Source organism: Eucyclogobius newberryi, unplaced genomic scaffold, assembly GCF_026437365.1.
Source record: "Eucyclogobius newberryi isolate DKJ021-1_F unplaced genomic scaffold, fEucNew1.0.hap1 SCAF_11, whole genome shotgun sequence".
NCBI lineage: Eukaryota > Metazoa > Chordata > Actinopteri > Gobiiformes > Gobiidae > Eucyclogobius > Eucyclogobius newberryi.
Genome location: NW_027315735.1, coordinates 19,943,022 through 19,969,400, shown reverse-complemented (window position 1 = coordinate 19,969,400; position 26,379 = coordinate 19,943,022). Strand labels below are relative to the sequence as shown.

At 44.2% G+C, this 26,379-nt stretch overlaps 1 protein-coding gene across 3 annotated transcripts in view; it reads left to right on the top strand.

Moving 5' to 3' along the window:
• mid2 (midline 2) overlaps positions 1 to 26,379 on the top strand; it is a 150,645-nt gene that overhangs the window by 109,331 nt on the left and 14,935 nt on the right. For all 3 annotated transcript variants that reach the window (XM_072437724.1, XM_072437725.1, XM_072437723.1), the window contains 5 exons: positions 11,950 to 12,057; positions 17,610 to 17,758; positions 18,932 to 19,059; positions 19,683 to 19,826; positions 24,872 to 25,033. In XM_072437724.1, coding sequence (XP_072293825.1) covers positions 11,950 to 12,057; positions 17,610 to 17,758; positions 18,932 to 19,059; positions 19,683 to 19,826; positions 24,872 to 25,033 — 691 coding nt within the window. The remainder of the gene's footprint in view (positions 1 to 11,949; positions 12,058 to 17,609; positions 17,759 to 18,931; positions 19,060 to 19,682; positions 19,827 to 24,871; positions 25,034 to 26,379) is intronic.

Below are 26,379 nucleotides of genomic sequence, written 5' to 3'. Positions count from 1 at the left end.
CTTCTGTTTGTCTCCAGGATTGTTCTGGGAGAGCCATAAGGCGTTCTGATTTGTGGCTCTTAGAAAAAATACTCTGTCGTGATCATTGCGTAAACTTATTCCTGTTTTTGGTTTAGTTTTAGATTAGATTAGATCATTAGATTAGGTCTAAATCCGCATTATCTGATACTAATCCAGTACAGTTGTTGTGCTTGATCTGTGTTTTACTTTGGAAAATAATACAAAATCAAGAGCTGGCACGTTGCAGTTTTCTTTTCAGTATTATCTTTAATGCTGTTACCTCATTTTTAACAGAAAAACAGTGCAGTTTAGAATCACAGTAGCGCAAACATGTCTGTAAATATGTCACGTTTTATTCTGGTACATGGATGCAGGTGCAATTATGGTTCTCTGGACGTCCTTCGTTGCGTCTGTAAAGTTGCTTGTGTGGGATATCGACTAAAATGCTGTAACTCCACTTCTCGGTGCTGAGGCTGTGAGGCAGTTCACACAGAGCTGAAATGGAAAGGCCGAGGGGCAATGTAAAGAGAAATGGGAGCAGGAGCAGCTGATGGGACTGGAATGAACACAGAATTGATTCACGGTGTGAAGGTTTTGGTTTTAGCCAGAGGTTAAGTGCGGTGCTGGACCCTGACCGGTCCTGAACGAGTTTGGTACGGGAAAGAAAAAGTGGCTGCCATGTCTAAGATGCACTTTCTGCCAAACCTTCCTTCTTTAGATTGCTTTAGAATCTGATAATGATGAAATTAATTTGAATTTAAATTGACTAGCGCCCAACATTGAGGTTAAGTGCTCCATCCACATCAGGTAATTGTATATTCAAGACATATTTGTATATTGTGTGTATTTATAGGCTCAGAGCACTGACAGGATGTAGAATCATTGCAACAAATCTTAAAAAATCAGTCCAAATATCATGGGACCATAAAGATTATCCCCGATACATGATGACTTCCAGGTGTCAAAAATCGATGGACAATGTTTTTCTTTATTTGCATTATTGAAAATCCATGTCTGTTCTGTGCATGTCTCTGTCTCCTGATTATTACACAACAGTGTGACCACTGCAGTCAGCTGGGACGAGCATGCTCTGAGTTTAAGAGAAAACAATTTAGGACCTGTTGTGTCGGAGTGGGCGGGTAATTGCTGTGCTTTCCTCAATCTGTGATGTTATTGTGCGAGTGTGATAAGCAGAGACACTGAGCTTTCTGCTGCGAGTCAAGACGTTTTCACATTGAGAGATGTTTATTCCCAATCAACTATTCACAAGATTCACTCACATGGCACTTTGTCCTCGGAGGCTGGAATCACAAAACTATAAATTTAAACTGGAACAACCTTTCAACGACCTGGAAACTCGTGTGTGACATTTCGAAACTCCTTCTAAAAAATATGAATGGCTGATTTGAGCGCTTTCCTAGTTTTTATTACTTGTTCATATCATTTCTCTGATTTCCGACCTCTGACAACAACTGGAATGCAGCATAGTATTTTGAATTGTTAAATGCTATAGCAACAGCCCCATGTTTCATCTTTGCTCTGGCTCATCAGTCCTGGGCAAACCGTGTTGAGGGCGTGTGTGTGTGGCAGGCGGAGGATGTGTGTGTGGCAGGCGGAGGATGTGTGTGTGGCAGGCGGAGGATGTGTGTGTGGCAGGCGGAGGATGTGTGTGTGTGGCAGGCGGAGGATGTGTGTGTGGCAGGCGGAGGATGTGTGTGTGGCAGGCGGAGGATGTGTGTGTGGCAGGCGGAGGATGTGTGTGTGCCAGGTGGAGGATGTGTGTGTGTGTGGCAGGTGGAGGATGTGTGTGTGTGTGGCAGGTGGAGGATGTGTGTGTGTGGCAGGTGGAGGATGTGTGTGTGGCAGGTGGAGGATGTGTGTGTGTGGCAGGTGGAGGATGTGTGTGTGTGTGGCAGGTGGAGGATGTGTGTGTGTGTGGCAGGTGGAGGATGTGTGTGTGTGGCAGGTGGAGGATGTGTGTGTGGGGCAGGTGGAGGATGTGTGTGTGGCAGGTGGAGGATGTGTGTGTGTGTGGCAGGTGGAGGATGTGTGTGTGGCAGGTGGAGGATGTGTGTGTGGCAGGTGGAGGATGTGTGTGTGTGGCAGGTGGAGGATGTGTGTGTGTGGCAGGTGGAGGATGTGTGTGTGTGGCAGGTGGAGGATGTGTGTGTGGCAGGTGGAGGATGTGTGTGTGTGGCAGGTGGAGGGTGTGTGTGTGTGGCAGGTGGAGGGTGTGTGTGTGTGGCAGGTGGAGGATGTGTGTGTGTGGCAGGTGGAGGATGTGTGTGTGGCAGGTGGAGGATGTGTGTGTGGCAGGTGGAGGATGTGTGTGTGGCAGGTGGAGGATGTGTGTGTGGCAGGCGGATGATGTGGCGGAGGATGTGTGTGTGGCAGGCGGAGGATGTGTGTGTGGCAGGCGGAGGATGTGTGTGTGGCAGGCGGAGGATGTGTGTGTGGCAGGCGGAGGATGTGTGTGTGGCAGGCGGAGGATGTGTGTGTGGCAGGCGGAGGATGTGTGTGTGGCAGGCGGAGGATGTGTGTGTGGCAGGCGGAGGATGTGTGTGTGGCAGGCGGAGGATGTGTGTGTGTGTGGCAGGTGGAGGATGTGTGTGTGTGGCAGGTGGAGGATGTGTGTGTGTGGCATTTGGAGGATGTGTGTGTGTGGCAGGCGGAGGATGTGTGTGTGGCAGGCGGAAGATGTGTGTGTGTGTGGCAGGTGGAGGATGTGTGTGGCAGGTGGAGGATGTGTGTGTGTGGCATTTGGAGGATGTGTGTGTGTGGCATTTGGAGGATCTGTGTGTGGCAGGTGGAGGATGTGTGTGTGGCAGGTGGAGGATGTGTGTGTGTGTGTGTGGCAGGTGGAGGATGTGTGTGTGGCAGGCGGAGGATGTGTGTGTGGCAGGTGGAGGATGTGTGTGTGTGTGGCAGGTGGAGGATGTGTGTGTGTGGCAGGCGGAGGATGTGTGTGTGGCAGGCGGAGGATGTGTGTGTGTGTGGCAGGTGGAGGATGTGTGTGGCAGGTGGAGGATGTGTGTGTGTGGCAGGTGGAGGATGTGTGTGTGTGGCAGGTGGAGGATGTGTGTGTGTGGCAGGTGGAGGATGTGTGTGTGGCAGGTGGAGGGTGTGTGTTTGTGGCAGGTGGAGGATGTGTGTGTGTGGCAGGTGGAGGATGTGTGTGTGGCAGGTGGAGGATGTGTGTGTGGCAGGTGGAGGATGTGTGTGTGGCAGGTGGAGGATGTGTGTGTGGCAGGTGGAGGATGTGTGTGTGGCAGGCGGATGATGTGGCGGAGGATGTTTGTGTGGCAGGCGGAGGATGTGTGTGTGGCAGGCGGAGGATGTGTGTGTGGCAGGCGGAGGATGTGTGTGTGGCAGGCGGAGGATGTGTGTGTGGCAGGCGGAGGATGTGTGTGTGGCAGGCGGAGGATGTGTGTGTGTGGCAGGCGGAGGATGTGTGTGTGGCAGGCGGAGGATGTGTGTGTGGCAGGCGGAGGATGTGTGTGTGGCAGGCGGAGGATGTGTGTGTGGCAGGCGGAGGATGTGTGTGTGGCAGGCGGAGGATGTGTGTGTGTGTGGCAGGTGGAGGATGTGTGTGTGCAGGTGGAGGATGTGTGTGTGGCAGGCAGAGGATGTGTGTGTGGCAGGCGGAGGATGTGTGTGTGTGGCAGGTGGAGGATGTGTGTGTCAGGTGGAGGATGTGTGTGTGGCAGGTGGAGGATGTGTGTGTGGCATTTGGAGGATGTGTGTGTGGCATTTGGAGGATGTGTGTGTGGCAGGCGGAGGATGTGTGTGTGGCAGGCGGAGGATGTGTGTGTGGCAGGCGGAGGATGTGTGTGTGTCGCAGGTGGAGGATGTGTGTGTGGCAGGCGGAGGATGTGTGTGTGGGAGGCGGAGGATGTGTGTGTGGCAGGTGGAGGATGTGTGTGTGGCAGGTGGAGGATGTGTGTGTGGCAGGCGGAGGATGTGTGTGTGGCAGGCGGAGGATGTGTGTGTGGCAGGCGGAGGATGTGTGTGTGGCAGGCGGAGGATGTGTGTGTGGCAGGCGGAGGATGTGTGTGTGGCAGGCGGAGGATGTGTGTGTGGCAGACGGAGGATGTGTGTGTGGCAGGTGGAGGATGTGTGTGTGTGTGGCAGGTGGAGGATGTGTGTGTGGCGGGCAGAGGATGTGTGTGTGGCAGGCGGAGGATGTGTGTGTGTGTGGCAGGTGGAGGATGTGTATGTGTGTGGCAGGTGGAGGATGTGTGTGTGTGGCATTTGGAGGATGTGTGTGTGTGGCAGGCGGAGGATGTGTGTGTGGCAGGCGGAAGATGTGTGTGTGTGTGGCAGGTGGAGGATGTGTGTGGCAGGTGGAGGATGTGTGTGTGTGGCATTTGGAGGATGTGTGTGTGTGGCATTTGGAGGATCTGTGTGTGGCAGGTGGAGGATGTCTGTGTGGCAGGTGGAGGATGTGTGTGTGGCAGGCGGACGATGTGTGTGTGTGTGGCAGGTGGAGGATGTGTGTGTGGCATTTGGAGGATGTGTGTGTGTGGCAGGTGGAGGATGTGTGTGTGGCAGGTGGAGGATGTGTGTGTGTGTGGCAGGTGGAGGATGTGTGTGTGGCATTTGGAGGATGTGTGTGTGTGGCAGGCGGAGGATGTGTGTGTGGCAGGCGGAGGATGTGTGTGTGTGTGGCAGGTGGAGGATGTGTGTGGCAGGTGGAGGATGTGTGTGTGTGGCAGGTGGAGGATGTGTGTGTGTGGCATTTGGAGGATGTGTGTGTGGCAGGTGGAGGATGTGTGTGTGGCAGGTGGAGGATGTGTGTGTGGCATTTGGAGGATGTGTGTGTGTGGCAGGCGGAGGATGTGTGTGTGGCCGGCGGAGGATGTGTGTGTGGCAGGCGGAGGATGTGTGTGTGTGGCAGGTGGAGGATGTGTGTGTGGCAGGTGGAGGATGTGTGTGTGTGGCATTTGGAGGATGTGTGTGTGTGGCAGGCGGAGGATGTGTGTGGCAGGCGGAGGATGTGTGTGTGGCAGGCGGAGGATGTGTGTGTGGCAGGCGGAGGATGTGTGTGTGTGTGTGTGTGGCAGGTGGAGGATGTGTGTGGCAGGTGGAGGATGTGTGTGTGTGTCATTTGGAGGATGTGTGTGTGTGGCATTTGGAGGATGTGTGTGTGGCAGGTGGAGGATGTGTGTGTGGCAGGTGGAGGATGTGTGTGGCAGGTGGAGGATGTTTGTGTGGCAGGCGGAGGATGTGTGTGTGGCAGGCGGAGGATGTGTGTGTGGCAGGCGGAGGATGTGTGTGTGGCAGGCGGAGGATGTGTGTGTGGCAGGCGGAGGATGTGTGTGTGTGGCAGGCGGAGGATGTTTGTGTGGCAGGCGGAGGATGTGTGTGTGGCAGGCGGAGGATGTGTGTGTGGCAGGCGGAGGATGTGTGTGTGGCAGGCGGAGGATGTGTGTGTGGCAGGCGGAGGATGTGTGTGTGTGTGGCAGGTGGAGGATGTGTGTGTGCAGGTGGAGGATGTGTGTGTGGCAGGCAGAGGATGTGTGTGTGGCAGGCGGAGGATGTGTGTGTGTGGCAGGTGGAGGATGTGTGTGGCAGGTGGAGGATGTGTGTGTGGCAGGTGGAGGATGTGTGTGTGTGGCATTTGGAGGATGTGTGTGTGGCATTTGGAGGATGTGTGTGTGGCAGGCGGAGGATGTGTGTGTGGCAGGCGGAGGATGTGTGTGTGGCAGGCGGAGGATGTGTGTGTGTGGCAGGTGGAGGATGTGTGTGTGGCAGGTGGAGGATGTGTGTGTGGCAGGCGGAGGATGTGTGTGTGGGAGGCGGAGGATGTGTGTGTGGCAGGCGGAGGATGTGTGTGTGGCAAGCGGAGGATGTGTGTGTGGCAGGCGGAGGATGTGTGTGTGGCAGGCGGAGGATGTGTGTGTGGCAGGCGGAGGATGTGTGTGTGGCAGGCGGAGGATGTGTGTGTGGCAGGCGGAGGATGTGTGTGTGGCAGGCGGAGGATGTGTGTGTGGCAGGTGGAGGATGTGTGTGTGGCAGGCGGAGGATGTGTGTGTGGCAGGTGGAGGATGTGTGTGTGTGTGGCAGGTGGAGGATGTGTGTGTGGCGGGCAGAGGATGTGTGTGTGGCAGGCGGAGGATGTGTGTGTGTGTGGCAGGTGGAGGATGTGTGTATGTGTGGCAGGTGGAGGATATGTGTGTGTGGCATTTGGAGGATGTGTTTGTGTGGCAGGCGGAGGATGTGTGTGTGGCAGGCGGAAGATGTGTGTGTGTGTGGCAGGTGGAGGATGTGTGTGGCAGGTGGAGGATGTGTGTGTGTGGCATTTGGAGGATGTGTGTGTGTAGCATTTGGAGGATCTGTGTGTGGCAGGTGGAGGATGTCTGTGTGGCAGGTGGAGGATGTGTGTGTGGCAGGCGGAGGATGTGTGTGTGTGTGGCAGGTGGAGGATGTGTGTGTGGCATTTGGAGGATGTGTGTGTGTGGCAGGTGGAGGATGTGTGTGTGGCAGGTGGAGGATGTGTGTGTGTGTGGCAGGTGGAGGATGTGTGTGTGGCATTTGGAGGATGTGTGTGTGTGGCAGGCGGAGGATGTGTGTGTGGCAGGCGGAGGATGTGTGTGTGTGTGGCAGGTGGAGGATGTGTGTGGCAGGTGGAGGATGTGTGTGTGTGGCATTTGGAGGATGTCTGTGTGTGGCATTTGGAGGATGTGTGTGTGGCAGGTGGAGGATGTGTGTGTGGCAGGTGGCTGATGTGTGTGTGGCATTTGGAGGATGTGTGTGTGTGGCAGGCGGAGGATGTGTGTGTGGCCGGCGGAGGATGTGTGTGTGGCAGGTGGATGATGTGTGTGTGGCATTTGGAGGATGTGTGTGTGTGGCAGGCGGAGGATGTGTGTGTGGCCGGCGGAGGATGTGTGTGTGGCAGGTGGATGATGTGTGTGTGGCATTTGGAGGATGTGTGTGTGTGGCAGGTGGAGGATGTGTGTGTGGCAGGTGGAGGATGTGTGTGTGTGGCATTTGGAGGATGTGTGTGTGTGGCAGGCGGAGGATGTGTGTGGCAGGCGGAGGATGTGTGTGTGGCAGGCGGAGGATGTGTGTGTGGCAGGCGGAGGATGTGTGTGTGTGTGTGTGGCAGGCGGAGGATGTATGTGTGGCAGGCGGAGGATGTGTGTGGCAGGCGGAGGATGTGTGTGTGGCAGGCGGAGGATGTGTGTGTGGCATTTGGAGGATGTGTGTGTGTGGCAGGCGGAGGATGTGTGTGTGGCAGGCGGAGGATGTGTGTGTGGCAGGCGGAGGATGTGTGTGTGGCAGGCGGAGGATGTGTGTGGCAGGTGGAGGATGTGTGTGTGGCAGGTGGAGGATGTGTGTGTGGCAGGTGGAGGATGTGTGTGTGGCAGGTGAAGGATGTGTGTGTGGCAGGTGGAGGATGTGTGTGTGGCAGGTGGAGGATGTGTGTGTGGCAGGTGGAGGATGTGTGTGTGGCAGGTGTGGCAGGTGGAGGATGTGTGTGTGGCAGGTGGAGGATGAGTGTGTGGCAGGTGGAGGATGTGTGTGTGGCAGGTGGAGGATGTGTGTGTGGCAGGTGGAGGATGTGTGTGTGGCAGGCGGAGGATGTGTGTGTGGCAGGTGGAGGATGTGTGTGTGGCAGGCGGAGGATGTGTGTGTGGCAGGCGGAGGATGTATGTGGCAGGTGGAGGATGTGTGTGTGTGGCAGGCGGAGGATGTGTGTGTGGCAGGTGGAGGATGTGTGTGTGGCAGGCGGAGGATGTGTGTGTGGCAGGTGGAGGATGTGTGTGTGGCAGGTGGAGGATGTGTGTGGCAGGTGGAGGATGTGTGTGGCAGGTGGAGGATGTGTGTGTGGCAGGCGGAGGATGTGTGTGTGGCAGGCGGAGGATGTGTTTGTGGCAGGTGGAGGATGTGTGTGGCAGGTGGAGGATGTGTGTGGCAGGCGGAGGATGTGTGTGTGGCAGGCGGAGGATGTGTTTGTGGCAGGTGGAGGATGTGTGTGGCAGGTGGAGGATGTGTGTGGCAGGTGGAGGATGTGTGTGGCAGGCGGAGGATGTGTGTGTGGCAGGCGGAGGATGTGTTTGTGGCAGGTGGAGGATGTGTGTGGCAGGTGGAGGATGTGTGTGGCAGGTGGAGGATGTGCTGAGGTTAATGGAGAAGTTAATGATGATGTTGTCAGTCTGTGCTCAGTGTTGTAGTGTTGAAGCAGCTAATTATGTCACCCAGAATATTTAAACACACAATACTGAGCGTGTGCTAGACAAGCATATAAAGGGATGCACAATGAATTACTGCAACTATCAAATCACAAAGGCTGGAGTTAATTCTTCCCTGTCCCGCAGTATTACATTTTCTTTAACGCACTTTGACTAAGGCCTACATTGTGTCTGATAAATGAAAAGGTGCAGGCCCATTAAAGCAGCGCAGTAAAGTGTGTATTAAGGAGTCAACAGTAGAAAACACCTGTGTATTCTGCAGCTCTGGACCCTGGGCTGTTGTGAGGCAGTGACGCTGCTCTGAAGTTTAATTTGTGGTACTTTTCTCACGGTCATTTTATCAAACGAGTCCTCATTGTGCTTGTATTTGATAGCTCCATGAGTACCACGCTGTTCTTCAGCAGAGCTACTGTTTGTGCTCTTCTTTTTCCCTTTACACTCTCTGCTCAGCTTTTCTCTCTAATCCATTTGTTGTTGGTGAAGGGCGGATCAATACCAAATATCAGTATATAGATTTTTTTAAATACATTTTGTTTACATTTTGGTAATACATTGTTCAATACATTGTTAAAGCTGAGGTTGAAAGACAATAATGATAGCCAACGTATAATTGTTCATACTTACTAGTACAAAGCTCATTGGTATCGATATTTGCCATAGTATTACTGGTATTGGATCAAATAAAGAATCTGTGGTATCGGTCATCACTATTCGCTGTTCTTTGCGATCACCACTGTTTTATCCATGTGCGGCTCAAACAGTGGCTCTTATGGTGATGCGGCGCAAAGGATCATGGGCTTTGTATTCATCATCGTTTATTCCACTGAAACAAACCCAGAATCACTAATAAAATATCGTATATATAATAATATTGTATCGCGTATGGGACAAAAACTGGCTAACCCTGAAATTTAGAGCGCTACAAACAAGTACGGATTATTATGAGTTTCGTAGTAGTTTTGGATGTGTTTGTCCTTTGTACTGAATTCTGAAAACATAAATTACGGGGGAAAAAAACATCAACTTACACTTGAGTTACAAAATACTGAAGTAATAATTACACATTACGTTCCTCAGTATAGATTAAGTGGAGCTAAGCGTCCTGTCCAGTGACACAGCAACACTAAGCAGTTTTTATTTTTTGTACATTTTATATGAACTCAAATACAGCCTTTTATTAATTTTTTCTCACACCTTTGATATTCCTAATTTCTGCTGAAGTCAGAGGTGGATGATGGATTTAATCAGGTGACACTGTTGGTGTTTGTGTGGGCGGATAATAAACCCAGACCTTTGCATTTATCCTGTTTAATTAGTTATTCGTGGTCATGAGGAGGTTCTAACGGAATAAATTGTACAGTTCGAGGGTGAATAATGAGGCTTAAGTGGTTCTAAGCTTCTTCTAATGAGTTTTGTGGAGCCAGAATATGATGTCCACCATGATGCAATACTGTATACATACTAACCTGAATCGCCTGCATTGGTTATGTTGTTATGTTGCACTGGCGGTTTCTATGTTTGTGGAGAAAAGACTGGAACAATCTGTTGTGATGGAAGGAACAACTTGTTATTCACCTTTTGTGTTAAAGGCAATTAAGACTGTTGCAGTTTAAAGAGCTATTTGGCCCTATTAATCCGTACGTCCCACATTTGGTTAATTAGTAATAAGTGCAAAATCAAGAAGGCAAAATATTGTTATTTTTTATTTATGAGCTCCAATGAGTATCTAGTTTCAATACTAGGTTCAGTATCAATTACTATCTGGTTTCCAATTATTTAGTTAGTTAGTTATTATTTAGAGTTAGTCCATTTTAAACCTACAGTCCACATGATGTACACATCCTATTCACCACTTTTTGTTCTCGGTGGCCAAATTCTGCAAATTGTGTAGACACTTGATATTTGCTGCAAATAATTGTTTCAGTAATTATTTAGATATGTTTTCGTTCTCCACGATAGTTAATCTATTTGGAAGCCAATACTTGTTTTAGCCACAAGGAGTCAGTAAAGAGACAATTGTCTAGTTTGTTTTTGTATGTTTGTTTCAACTCCCAGTAGATACATTAGGTTTACTCAGCCCTCAGAGAAGTTCAACCTTAAAGCGTGAGCCCCATTTAAGCTTTTAGAATGTGTCAGCCGTGTGTATTGATGTTTTTCACAACTGCAGAGCCCCTGCTTTGTTCCTTCATCTTGTGGAAATATATATTGAAGAACATCCAGTATATTTTTTCCATTTCAGTGAATCTGCCCCTGCATCTACAAAGTCTCCTGTCAGCTATAAAAACACAGCAGGGAAAACAAACCAGTATTTCTTACCATAATTTTACTTTTTTTTATATATCTATATATACTGTTTTTACAAAGTTTCTGAATTGTGTTGTCATAGTACAAAACAAACATTCTCTTGCACCGTATTTGCATCCGTCTGTACAATACTAGACATGGAAGCAGCTTGGCAACTTTAGACTCAAATATTGAAAGACTCCCCTCCATTCAAACATTGGCACTACATTAATGAAACTAAAACATTTTCTGTAACGCATACATTACAAACATAAGATAAGATAATCCTTTAATGTCCACACAAGGGGAAATTTCCTTGTTACAATGCAGTAGAAACAGGAGGAAAGGACAGATTATAGGAAGTTTAAAAAAACACACTCTTAATAGAACAAAAACAAAAAACTCTTATTAACAAAACTCCTCTCCTATCTTAATAGGGAATGGAGGGGGGGAAATAAGATAGATAAATACAAATAAAAAGATAAAGATACAAATAAAATAATATAATAAAGTTAACTAAAAATAGCTAGCATAAGACTAGGTAATACTAATAGTAAGTAAGTACACAAAATAAAACAAAATAGAACACTCTTATTTACATCAGTTATATGCACATGAATATGGCCTTAATTGCTTGTGAGTATGACAGTAGTTGCACATGAATATGACGGTATTGCACATGGTTAAATCAGTATTGCACATGAATATGACAGTATTGCACATGGTTAATTCAGTATTGCACATGAATATGATGGTATTGCACATGGTTAAATCAGTATTGCACATGGTTAATTCAGTATTGCACATGAATATGACAGTATTGCACATGGTTAAATCAGTATTGCACATGAATATGACGGTATTGCACATGGTTAAATCAGTATTGCACATGAATATGACAGTATTGCACATGGTTAAATCAGTATTGCACATGAATATGACAGTATTGCACATGGTTAAATCAGTATTGCACATGAATATGACAGTATTGCACATGGTTAAATCAGTAGTGCACATGAATATGACAGTATTGCACATGGTTAATTCAGTATTGCACATGAATATGACAGTATTGCACATGGTTAATTCAGTATTGCACATGAATATGACAGTATTGCACATGAATATGACAGTATTGCACATGGTTAAAGCACTGTTTGTTGCATTTGACTGAAATGGTCATTTTAAGGTTGATTTAGATGTTGTGCCTGACAGACTCTGCAGTACTTTATAGACAATTGAATAACATGTTTTTTTCCCCTTCTCTGCTGAGTCTAATCTAGGCGAACGTGCCGGTAGCGACGTCTCTGATTGTGTTTGCGATGCGCTGTGTTTTAACGTCTTCCTCTGTGATAACGCAACTTTATACTTCAAAGGCTTAAATCAAACAAAAAGAATAAAGAGAAGTGATAATACAGCAGAAGTGTCTTTAACAGCATGTGTATGATATATCTCTGTTCTGGTTGTGCAGGTGAACACAGCCATGCATGAAACCAAGCTGGTGGAGGAGTGCGATGAGCTGGTGGAGATCATCCGTCAGAGGAAACAGGTCATCGCTGTCAAGATCAAGGAGTCCAAGGTACAGCTGCTAAGGACATGCGTTTGTCACTGCTATTCGTGAATATAGTCTTAATCTTTACCAGGACAATGACGTGTTCCTAAACTTACATTGAATTGAAGTCACTCAAAAGATATGGCTAATGTTACTGTTCTGTCATGCGTTGTTTTTTGTGCTGTATTTAGCTGTTACCGCTGCACGAAAACGTCATTTATTAAAGTACATTTTGCATGAATTCAGAGCAAAAAACACATTTATTTCCTTGCTTCCAGAGACTAAGTGAGAGGTCGGTTCTCCCGGGAGTCTGACTGTTAAAAGGTAGTGGACTGTAGGGCAGAGAGGCAGAGGTGATGTATTCATATTTAAGGGTGAAGGAAGAGATTAATCAAACACATCATGAGTAATTCAACTAATCACAGATGGACATGCCGAGATGCGTTCCCGGGACCCTTTAGATGACCTTTATATTTCAAACGCATGCATAAAAGAGTGTCTTGGCCTGATCTTTAAAATTTTACAAGTGCTGCATATTGATGCTGCAGCACGACCTCCCAAACAGCATGCATAAGGTTATATACAGTACTGTCATCACAATCCTGACATTTCCATACTAAGGGAGAAAATCTCAATACTGATTTCAATACCGCACTATTAATTATGTTAGTTTTTCACAATATAGTTTTTTTTTAATTAACTATTGTGGTCTTATTCAGCTTGAATTCTGTCCTGTATATATTATATTTTTTATTTTTGCATATTTTGAGTATTGATTTGCATCTAATTTCCATTACTTTTAACAAACATGATATACTGTGTTGTATAAAATAGTCCAATAGCCGATGTACCTGAAAAACGGAATTACAGAATTTGGAAGAAAGACACTTTGTATAAAACTATATAAACATAGATCTTTGAACGCCTTGAAAGCTCTTTTTAAAATTATTATTATTATTAGTAGTAGTAGTAGTAGTAGTAGTAGTAGTAGTAGTAGTAGTAGTAGTAGTAGTAGTAGTAGTAGTAGTAGTAGTAGTAGTAGTAGTAGTAAAACAAATAACGAAACACAGTAGGAAACAGGTGTCATGCTATTTCACCCTCGAGAGACTCAGACAAACACAGAAAGGACCCTTTTAGCAAGCTTTATTACGTGGGTTATTTGGCGCTCAGACCCCAACAGAAGACATTAGATTATTAGATTAGACATTAGACAATTAGATTATGGAGCAATTATGGGCGCTCCATAATCTAATTGTATGAGATGTCTCCCCCCGGGGCCTGGAGACTAGGGTGGTAGATATGGGGAGAGGGTAGAGAGTATGATGGGGACGATGTGAGGTATGCAGAGGAGGAGGAGGAGGGGAGGTGGTGGGTCACAGTACAGTCTGAAGGTAGTGCAGGATACACCTGCAGGTGTATCCTGGAGTAGCACTGGACGTAGATTGGGTGGAGTTAGGTCTTCCAGGCTGAATTTACGCAGGCTTCATTACCACTGCTGAGGGAGGTTTATGATCAGTAAGTCTTAATTACTGACTCACATACTTCGTAATACTGTTTCTCTCTGGAAATGCACAGAGAAGGTCTTCTTATAAATATTGGCGGCTTTACACTTGGCCTTTGCTGTTTAATGCTGCTCCTTTTGCCAGTCATTTCTATCTGGCTGAACTGTAATGTAATTTCCGTTCAACTACATGGAGACCACTCTTGTCCATTTAAAGCTAAACTAATCCACTTACATTCATTACCTCTTATATCCTGATGTCACACAGTTGTGCGTGCGTGCGTGCGCGTATGTGTGTTTGTGCGTGTGCATGCTTGCGTGTGTGTGTGTGTGTGCGTGTGTGTGTGCGTGTGTTGGTGTGTGTGTACATGAACTACAAGCTTTTGATTTGATTTGTTTATCAACCATTATTTACTAGGTAAAAACCCATTGAGATCGAAGCCTCTTTTTCAGAAGTAACCTGGATCAAAGTAAAGATAAAACACATTTTAAAACATTACACATTTGTATTTATGTCACATGTTTAGAGTGTTTTGTGCCTGTTACATGTCCTATATTTCTGTCTCCATCAACCTGCCAATGGGACTACAGATGAAAGGCACATTTACATGTTGATTATTGTGCACTGTTCCATATTACATAAAGCAATCATAAAATAAACATAAACATTTAAAATACATCTAGAAAAGAAAAAGGAAATGAACATTAAAAATCCCGGACAATTTCGGAAAGATTCTTTGTCTTTTAAAATCGAACAAAAACCTCTTTCCCATTTCATGCTCTTAACTAAACTTAAAGTTTAGACTAATTTTTCACATAGCCAAGATATATATATAAAATAAATATAGCAACCTCTGTTTTTCCCAGTATTTTTATGACTTCCACAAAACTAAACTCACACATAAATGTATATTTTGACTATATTGTGAATGTTATTTTGAAGTCATGCAAAATGTTGTTAGTGATTACATAGTTTATCATTAAAAAATGCTACAAATGGAGCTGATTGAACTAATGTTGTAACATTTCAAATTGGTGTATAAGGCTTTTTTGTTAATTTTAATTAAAATGTTAATTAATTTTTTTCTAATTTCTGATCATTAAACCTCAACTCTTAAAGGCGCTATGGACGATTTTTCGGCGATTTGAGAACGCAGGTGGAAGTGCGCATGCGCACTCCCCCGTGCGGACTGATACAACACACACGTGCGTTTGTTTATTAGCGCAACGGAGCGCATCGCATCGCTCGTCTCCCGTAGATTTCTGTCCACTTCTGCGTCAGCTCGAACTGTCTTTCATCCGTCTTCATTTTGCCCCGTACACTGAGGGAACTATATTATGATAGATCCATGTGCTTAGGCACGCGGAAATGTGGGGACGAGCCTGACGCGGCTGCAGGTGAGCGATAGGAGCGTTTTATGATTGATACGTGGCAGGACAAATGATTTATCCACGCCACGAGGAAATATGATAAAAAATTTGCTGAAAAAAATCGTCCATACCACCTTTAACCCATTTATGTTCGATTGAAATAATATTTTCTGAATATTGTTATTGAGATACTAACCCAAAAAACATATAGATTCATGTTTGTGTCACATGTAGGGCTGGGCCAGTTATACTCACAGATCTTTAACAAAATTCCCTAAGTAAATAAAGCAAACCCTTTTTCAACTGTAGTTAAAGTTTCTTGTTCCGATGCGTTTAATCTGTGGCTGGGGCTTTCTGTGACATCTTAGCCGCTCTCCCCTTAAGCAGCCATAATCTGTTGTTGTCAGTGTGAGCCGGCTGTTGAGAGTGCTGAGCAGAGACGCCAAACAGCTTTAATGGATGGGCTATTATCTAGCAACATGTGCCTCAAATAACATTTTAGCCTTGATTACTTTCTCTCAGAAGTGTATGTGTGTGTGTTGGTGTGCGTCACTTTGGCATCTCCCTCTGAAGCAGAAATAGAACACACTCTTTAGACACCAAATCTGGCTGTGCTGTCTCATCAGTATTCACAGTTTTAGGCTCTAATACGTCTTTCTGACGGCACAAATATTACTTTCTTTGAACATTTACTTTTCATTATAGGGATTGGCATCACAATAAGCCAACCAAGAGAAAACGTCTTGACTGACTGGATCTCCGAGTAGATTTGCAATAGGCCCTGTTATTGGGCCCCGTCATTGCAACACGTTTCATTTTAACAGGCTGGAAATCAACAACTGTGCTCAACAACTCACACAGCCTCCAGAAACAACTATGGACTAAGATTGGACTCATGTATTCTCCCAGATGCTTGCTCTTCTTCTTCTCTATACTGCTTCTGTCTTAAAGGATAAAAGTATAGTCTTCTGTTCACATCTGACAGAGGATGTGTGCGTGGGAGTGAATTCAAATCTGGGAGGGTCGCTTTAATTGTAAAATAATTGCACTTCTCTCACTATATTGACATCAGGCAGCATTTAAAGTGAAAAATAATCAAGCCTCAGTCCGGCTTTTGTAAAAAATGAAAATAAAATAATGATAGCGGTAGTCTAATGCAGAGCTGTTTATGGCGCTCATAGACGCTACTGTTTTATGCATTACTCTGTTTCTCCACACACCTGACCCTCGGTGGTGATCTGCTCCTTCTGTCACTGCTGCCTCATACGAGTGAGCTGCTTTTGTGCAATTTGCATTAGGGCGGCAAATAACAATCATTTTGCTTATCGATTAGTTTGGCAATTGTTCTTTTGATGAATTGATTAGTTGTGAAGAAACCAAATGTCACATGATGAAATTATTATTATTATATACTAAATTTGACCCTGAAGTGAGGCTGAAGTGAAGCTGCTTGAGGATCCTGGTGGAGCACATCTATGTACAAAACACTCAAAGGCTCAACGCAAGTTATAGTTGTCAAACACACGCCGCACATGATCACTGTAGTTGTTGTTGTTGTTATGTTGTTGTTGTCATGCTAATATCTCATAGGTAATTTTGTCTAAGTGAATGTTTGTTTAAGTCAAAGGTAGAAAACTCTTGGAGGACATGTTTGTTTGGTTTGGGCAGATTTGACGAAGGGGAGACTTGTGTTAGAATGACACGAGGCTGGAAAGAAAAAGGGAGCACCTTGCATGGATCCGCTCACCATAATCGAGCATACAAAATCCTGTTATGCTGTTGCAGTCTCCTCTGCAAAGCTTTGCCCCCAAAATAGAAGCATCACTGTGTTTATGTGAGAAGAGACTTGTTTATTTGTATCTCACTCTGACCATTTTCTCTAAAAGGTTGGCAGTGAAATGTGTGCCTCTGCCTTATGACTCTTCCAATGTTGTACAATATGCTGTATAACCTGACATGAAACAGTGAGGATCAACAAAGTGTTTTACAAACAAAACCATGCCCAGCCCAGACACTAGAGAAAGTCCTGTCTTTGGTTGTGCTAAAGGTGCCACAATGTGCCATTAATGCAGTGTGTTCTATTCCTCCCCAAACCGTTTATCTTCTACTTAATACTACATACAGATCTGCACTTCTGCAGTTTGTATGAACTGCTAAAAAAATATATTGTATTTGATCTCCCTCCAAACACTTCCAATATTATGCAGAGGCTGCAGGAGAGTTGGTGTTTGCGTGTGTTTGAATGTGCCGCTCACAGCGGGCATCATCCCGAGAGGCGCACACTGCTGACATTGTACCAGATTTTTGCAGCAATATGTCAACAATCAACAATCAGAAAAGTTGCAGTGCAATTGTGATAATGATGTGCCAATCCAAAATAGGAGTTTGTTTAGTTTATCTTCTTTACCTTGTACTCATTACTTTGTATTTAATCATACTGTCTGAACTAGAGTCAAAGGGAAGGTGGACGTAGTCTATTTAAAAAGAGTCTACTACCACATAATAATGGCACTACTACTGCTTTAAAGAGTATTTACTGTAATATTACTGCCAGTATCCATACATATTTTTGCAGTAAGTGTGATTTCCCAAGGCCTTGATAGAGCCCTGCCCCTTGGACAGAAACAACAAAAAAGTACAGTGTCATTAGACTCATCTGGATAATACTTGAGAGGAATTTTAGTATTTGTTTTTGTGCTTGTTTCAGGTGATGAAGTTACGTAAACTGGCCCAGCAGATCGCAAACTGTCGCCAATGTTTGGAGCGCTCCAGTGCCCTGATTACACAAGCAGAGCAAAGCCTGAAGGAGAACGATCATGCACGCTTTCTACAGACTGCCCGCAACGTGGCTGAAAGGTAGAGCACAGTCACCCGAGCACACAAAGACCTCGCTGAGGGGTTAACTGCGGCTAAACTCTGCCTAAAGTCCACCTTATTTTGCTTTGCTGTCCTGCAGAAACATTTTTTCCTATAGCTGACAACGATGTTTTCCCCCAAACAAGGAGGTTTTGATTTAAATGTCTCTTCCTTTCCAAAAATCCAATCCTGAGCAGTGAAATCAGAATTAGAATTCTCCTGCTTCTCTTCAAATCAATGCCACATCTCGGTTAAAAATCATCAAGACGGATCTTCAATTTCTTTTTCCATTTCTGGACTAGTGTAATTTGCTCCCACCACTGGGCTGCCCGGCTGCCTTTTGGATTCGACGTGTGCTCATGTTTCAGCTGCAGTTAAAACATGCCGTTTAACCAATGCCACTCTGACTGAGACATTGGCAGAAGAAACAGTGTAGCCTCCCACAATGCCCAGGACTAGATTTGCTATGGAGGCTAATCATGCAAATGTGTATTAAGCCCTTGAGCATTAGGCCTATTTTTCCTAAAAAGCCTGAGCCCAAATTCAAACTGAAGTTGTGGCTGAACCCTTTAGAGCATGAACAAGTGGCTGGACTCTTTGTGAAGCTGAGACTCAGTGGGTTTGCCCTCTGATTCTCTGATGTGAAGTAAAAACAAGCTCCACAAGCTGGTGTTTGGGTTTGTTAGATTCAGACGATTCCTTTTTAAAAGCTGAAGCTAATTTCACAAAAAAAAATATTTAGAGACTTAATTTTAGGGTTATTTGTTTGGAGAACAAAGTGACCCTGATACATCCCAGAATGGTTCATTTGAATGACAGCTTTCTTTTTTTGTTTGAACATCCCTAGAGACTTGATAGTTCCCTTTATCAGATGGTAGAGAAAAAGGAATCCATACGAATCAGTCAGCGGCGCTGCCCCAGGCCTCTTAGGAGATCTGGTCTGATAATCAAATATAATATCTAATATAGAACTATTTTGGAAACAGCTGCTTCAGGACGAAAACTGCTGCAGATGAAAATTGTCTAGTGTTTTTTGCATTTTCTTACGTTCTGTCTTTGTCTTGTTTTCCTTTCTGACCTCTCCGTCTGACTCCTTGACCTCTCCTTACTCTCTCATCTCCTTTGACATTTGCCTTCGTGTGTTCATGCAAGCTTTGTCTGTTCCCTCTGCAGGGTCGCCATGGCAACGGCTTCCTCCCAAGTCCTCATCCCTGATGTCAACCTCAATGAGGCTTTCGACAACTTTGCACTGGACTTTTCCCGAGAGAAGAAGATCCTGGAAGGACTAGACTATCTAACAGGTGAGAGGATCTCTTAGGTCGACTCATGTGCAATTCATGTGCAATTCATGTGCTGTCGTGACACATATTCATGTGCAATTACTGTCGTGATCACATGACATGGTATTTATGTATTTATTTGTCTATGGGAGTTTTTGTTTATTTATAGGAGATCTTCTACTGAAAGTGTTTTTCAGACTTCCTATAAGTGACCTGTTCTTCTGTATCTACCTCTGTATCTACCTGCGTTGCACCAATGAAATTTCCCCATGTGGGACAATAAAGGAATATCTTATCTTATCTTATCTTATGGCTGCGACATTATGGGAATTTAACAGTTTTATCAGCTTTGCCTAATCTTCACTCAAGTCTCTCATTTCCAAAGACATCCCTTTAGTTTATTTATTTTTTGAATGGGACAGCATATATTAATGAACAGCTAGTGCTTTAATTACACTGGATTGAGCTCGAAGTTAATTTCCATCTTTTGTCCATTTAACTCAAAAACAAAATAATTACATTTACAGCTTAGGTCTAATTATTATGAGTGAAACATTCGATAAAAGCAAACCTCTCAGTTTGAATCTAGTTTATGGCTTCTCCTGCATTTCCACAGTCTGACCCTGTAAATTGTGTGTGTGCAGCTCCTAACCCGCCCTCCATACGAGAGGAGCTGTGCACCGCCTCTCACGACACCATCACTGTTCACTGGACGTCTGAGGATGAGTTCAGCGTCACCTCTTACGAGCTGCAGTACACCATCTACACGGGGCAGACCAACTTCATCAGTGAGTCAACACACCAAACACCACGACAAGACTCATCGGACACGGGTCAGCGCTCACTCGTGCTGCACACATCCACTTTACTAAATACTCTTCACAACACGTGGGGAGGACTTTAACAACACTCTGACCTCTTTGCTCTAAAACACAGAAGACAGTAGAACAAAAGTCTGATTTTCCCCTCCTCAATAATTAATTCAAACTGTGTTACATAATGCAGCTACGTGTTTTGTTCTTTTTTCGTTTATTTTTAATGCAACAAGGCCGTGTATTGTCTTGAAAGAGTCTGAAAGACCACATAACACAAGAGTCTTATAAATATAGATGTTTACCTGTTTTTCTATGCACATGACCCCTCAGATTACAGCATTAGGGCTGCATGATATATCGCAATCAAATCTAAATCTTTATTGGAATGTTATTATATACTATATATATATATGTGTGTGTATATGCACATGAATATACACATATTCATGTGCAATTACTGTCGTGATCACATGCAATGGTATTTATGTATTTATTTATTTGTCTATGGGAGTTTTTATTTATTTATAGGAGATCTTCTACTGAAAGTGTTTTTCAGACTTCCTATAAGTGATCTGTTCTTCTGGATCTACCTCTGTATCTACCTGCGTTGCATCAATGAAATTTCCCCATGTGGGACAATAAAGGATTATCTTATCTTATCTTATTAGTGAATAGCAAACACTGCAATTATTTAAGTAACATAATTTCCCTTTCAAACAACAAAATATCCTCCACTAAGTTGAGATGGTTGCATTAGTTAGTTAGTCTCACATCTTCAGTCTTTTCTCAAATGTTTTGTGTCTAAACTGAATCTTACTATTAAAATACCAAATGCAAATTGTTATGGTATAATGAGAAACAAAACACATAGATGATATAATATCCGGTAATAATTTATGTTAGTCACCAATAATTCATATATTCAATTTGTTTTAAACCCCACTGTCTCCTCCCAACATCATTAAAAACACATTATTGTATTTGATAGCAGGAATAAAGCAAATCAATACTGAAATTAGTATCAAAACTAGATCCCGGTCTGAGCAGGTATTGATTATTTTTAATCACACAAATTAGGACCAGGCTGGACCTTTCCTGAGCAGTTTTATCTTGATCTATTGTATATCACAACTAGTAAGACCACATGGTTGGGTTGAAAATGACCTGCTATTGACTCAAAGTAATGACAGGTTGTTATTGTTTATTATCACCATATATACAATAATTGACATTTCCCAAGTGAAATCGAGTTTGAAATGTCAGTTTCATGACAAAAATAGTAGCAATACATAGCAGTATTTACCAGTCTAGACAGGATGACGCACTGTGTGGATTACGTTCGATTACAGGTGCATAGGTCAGGTGTAAATTGCCTCTCTGCCACTTGGTGTTCGAAGGACATGATTAAAGTAAATAATCCAGAAAAAAGCTCACTCTACACCTGTGCACTCCACTTTCCTGTGCTCCTTCATCCTGTCATCATCTCTGCTCCTTTTCCCCCCGAGCCTGCTGGCATTTCTCCTTCTAAAGTGCCCTAACCGTTTGAAACATCAAGATACATTTCAGCGGCACTAGAGCCACAGAAAGTCCTCCGAGATTCACCACAGAGATAGAAACAAACACAGAACACTCTACTGAGTTTTTACCACTGGTTTCACTGCCAAGTGGTTAAGTTCTCTCTCTGATCCGTTCTTCCCATGAGAGAGGTTAAAGGGTAAGTGCAGGACAAGTGTGTGTTTGTGCCACAAGAGGTCATCAAGAACAAACTGAGATCTATCAATGGAGAAATGCACTTTGTAAACTAAAGTATGTAGTAAAGAAGTTAAGAATTAAGATACTTACAATGAATAATATAACCCAATGCCAGAATACTAGGCACAATAATAAGTATATATTTTGTATGTGTTTAATTTATTTGGGCGCATTTACGTTGAGATTTTGTGCAAAATTCAATCTATGGGTCATAACCTTGTACATACTCAAATTTCTAAACTAAACTAAACTTTCCACATCCAAACTTCTGTCTTTAGTTCCTTGGATTATATTTTCTAGGACCACACAAGCACAGCTGTAATGTGCTTTATCTGCTGCCGTCTCTGTTCCACCAGCTTCTGTTCCTGAGCAGCGTCCTGTGGTGAAGTTAATATAATAATAAAAGAGTGAGAGTTGGTATCGCAGCAGGCAGGACGACGGCGCTGAGAGGGTAAAAGCCTCTGTCTTCAGATCTCCACAGTGTTTGAGACGCCCAGCAGGATTTATCTGTTGTCATGTTCCACTGTCTGTGCGCCTCAGCTGAGACTGCACTGGGACATGCTCTGTATGTGCCGAGTGTCACCGTTAATTATACTGAGGGCATTTCATTTAGACACGTCATTCTCAAACAAATATTTTAATTTATTTATATGTAAGTAAAACATAAAGTCTATGTTATTCCATGTCATCCCAAAAGAAAATATATATTTATCATCTTAAAGTACATCCCACGTGAAAGGGGACGTTTTATGCAAAATCACCATTGACCATTGCTTTACAAAAACTTTCTTGACGTCTGTGGAAACTAATTTCTCTCAAGTCATATCGTTCTATTCAAAAATCAGACTTTCAGCCAGAAGTGACCAGAATTGTTTCTTTTTATTAGCCGTTTTTGATCAATAGTGCAATTTAAAATGTCCAAATGATAAAATAATGACGCACGGCTGTCATAGACAAGACTATAGCAGAGGAGCATAATGTGTCTTCTTTAAACACTATTTCTATTCACAACCATGGTTTTAAAGAGCTCAGGAAATGACTTTGTTTTCATAAAAATCTCTGTTGTTTTCAAATGCATCTTTACTAGTCAAACACATAACGTAGTAGCATAATATGAGAATGAAAAACAATTGTTATCATTCCTTGTTCAAATTGATGTACTTCATCCCATTTCAAATCCTCAGTCATTTCCGCATCAGCTTGTCCACTTGAGTGTCCAAAAGCCCATCTCCATCTCCGCAGCTGGAGCAGTGATACTACACATGGTGCTGACCTCATTTGATGTTGCTAAAAAGGAAGAGGTGCTGTCGAGATCAAAAGCTTTGAAAATGGAAAGCAGCATTTTCCATGTGAGCTTTTTAAAACCCACAGAATGTTGGAGCCAGTCTCCAGAAAGAGTCTGAACGACAGGTGGGCGGAAACATTTTCATAACAACAGGGACAGCTGTCAGTGGAGGACAATGTTGAAAGGACTGGAAGAGGCAGTTTGTGTTGACACTTGTGTACTTGTAAATGGGGCTAAAATAACCTGCATCACAGAATAATTACTGCACATTTGAGAATCTGTGGTTTAACTCTGCTTTGTCCATATTCTCTGTCTTTCCTACGACAGTAACATCTTATTACACCATTAGTGTTGCCTAAGCTGGAAGAGCCAGTGGTGCTCCAATCCATCCAAACCCATTGATCTAATTGAACTAACCCATAATTTCCTGTATTCTGCTGCATTTTAGATGTAATATTATTAGCAACTCATTACTCATTTTATTGAGCACAGTCCCTAAATGTCCCTGTCCCTTCTAGCGCTCACTCGCTGCTCTTCTCAGAGGCAAAGGCAGAAAACACTGCCATTTGTCAGGATCTGAACTCACTGTTGCTTTTATAAAAAACATGTAAAGAGTAAAAAACAACTTTGACTTTGTATGTGCCCTGATGACCTGGTTTGCACGTCTGGTTTGATTGGCTTTTTCACAGTCTTTATTTAGATATAACTGTTACCAACTTTGCCTCATAATAGTTTTTTTTTTTTTTGTATTTCAAATTATTCAAACAAATCAGGTCTTTTGTTTCTCCGGACAAATATCCGATCAGAAATCAGATTGAGCCTCTCCTGAGTCTCTCGTTTGCCAGTTTCAATGCTGAAGTCCACTGCCTGAAGCCCAGAACCGGCACAAATCATGAATCTTACTTTTAATTTATTTATTTATTTGAATGGGACAGTATGGATTGATGAACAGCTAATGCTGTAAATACACTGGATTTAGCTCAAAGCTAATTTGCAGTGCACCCCTGCTGCTCAGAGAGGGCATTCTGGGGGTTCTGCGTTGATCAGGAGACATGGCCTGACCATAAACTGAGGGAGACACATTTGTCTGTCCTCTCTCTAGTTAAGGCACTGCTGACACAGGTTCAGTTGTGCTCGTAGTTCCTTTTTAAAACAATAAGAGTGCATGCCACATACTCTCCATTTATCCGATTATACACATCGTAACCTTTGCTTTAATTGTCTTTTATTCACTCTATTGTCTTAATAATCGGACTCCTGCTGTTGTATCAGCGCATGAGGAGCACAAGGGAGCGCAGAAGATGGCCCACATTGTGTTGCTCCAAACCTATAAAAGAGATGAAAGCCCCTCTTACTTTGTCTCATAACATCTTGTGGAAGTCATCAGGAATATAGCTTTTACCACGGCCAGTCCCGCCCTCCTCATTCATACTTAAAGCCACTCACATATAAAAGCCCTTATTTGCGCGTCTGTGAAGTATTTATATTTACAAGCAGACTCTGGCCTATTACTTATGCATGCTGTTGCCATCTCGTTCAATAATTCACCGTGCATCCAGAGGGCACGGCTCAGGGCAGAGAGGGCGCACAGAGCACGTCCTCTTTCAGGATCGTATAACCAACAAGGCTCTTTATGTCACTCCACACATCACAAACGCTATTATCATATTATGCTGCTTTCTTTGTATTACCGTGTACTGTTTTGTGTTTGCCTAAAGGACTATTTACTATTTACACTGTTCTATAAAAGGTGTGTGGATTGCAAAAGTCCTCAGTGGCTCTTCAGTCAAACTTGTGTTATAAAGTAGTACAATTGTGTGGGCTCAAACATCTTTAAAAACTTCTCAAGATGAATCGCTTCAGACTTTTTTTTAGAATAAACAATATGCGTCCAAGGTCGTGCAAAAGCAATCCCGCTGGTTTGTGGTTTGATGTGGCCCTCAAAGTGTCACCATGTGCTGTTTGTGTGTTTGTGTGGCAGGTTTGTACAACTCCGCCGACAGCTGGATGATCGTCCCCAATATCAAGCAGAACCACTACACGGTGCACGGTCTGCAGAGTGGCACCCGCTACATCTTCTTTGTCAAGGCCATCAACCAGGCAGGGAGCCGCAACAGTGAGCCGGCGCGCCTCAAGACCAACAGTGAGTCAAGCGGGAAATGTGTGTCCCATGTTGGAACTGTGGGGGGCAAATGGAAGAGTTGGAATTGATTATTTTGAGGTTGTTCTGGGCTTGTCACGCTCGTTTTTGGTTTCAAAGTTGAACGGGTTTCCTCCCATTACTGCATCTGCCTGACGCTGCGAGAATTTACACCAATACTTTAAAAAGATGTGAGTCTGGACAGCGATCCCTGAATTCAGATGACTGTGATTGACAGGTGGATTAGCCAATCAGGGGCACGCATTGTGGTTGAAACTAACATGGCTGCTTACGAGTAAAAAGAAAGCGGGAAATATCTCGTGACATTGAAAAATATTGAAGGTTTTTGCAGAATCATTGAGTGAAGTGCTTAACTCTGAGGGAAGAGACGTTTGATGATAGTTGACCACAAGCTTTTGCCATGTGTCACTGAACTAAACAAACCTGATTGCACATCTTTGTCTGAGTTTGGCCTGAGACGCAGCAGAGAAGAGCCTGTCACAGTAACTCATTCAGAAGTGCGGTATATTGCTGCAGCAAAATAAACAATAATATTGAAACTGCTTTATCCCTAAGACATTATCATTCTAAATCCGCAGAATCCAAGTAAACCCTTTTCAAAAAAGCAATACCTTTTACTATGAATGGGAATAAAACACTTTAGTTTAAAGCTTTAAATCTGTACTACATAAACATAACAAAATATTTCCCACTAGTGCAAAAATAAACGACACACAATGAATACTGAGCCCAAAATATTATGTTCCATCTATTATTAACAATAAGTGACAGACTTAAGTAGACTGAAATCTTCTACCATAAATGTGTTAAATTGCTAATGTATGTATGTAGTAAAGGGAGTTACAGATTGTATGCTCCTGAGTGTCAGGTGGCATTTTTTTATACGCACACACACACACGCACACACACATACACGCATGCACACATACACGCACACACACGCGCACACACACACACGCACACACACGCGCACACACACACACACGCACACACACACATACACGCACGCACACACGCACACACACATACACGCACACACGCACACACACATACACGCACGCACACACACGCACACACATACATGCACACACACGCACACACACACATACACGCACGCACACACATACACGCACACACACACGCACACACACATACACATACACACACACATACACATACACACACATGCACATACACATACACACAAGCACACACACACACACACATACACGCACACACACATACACGCACACACGCACACACACATACACGCACGCACACACACGCACACACATACACGCACGCACACACACACACACACACATACA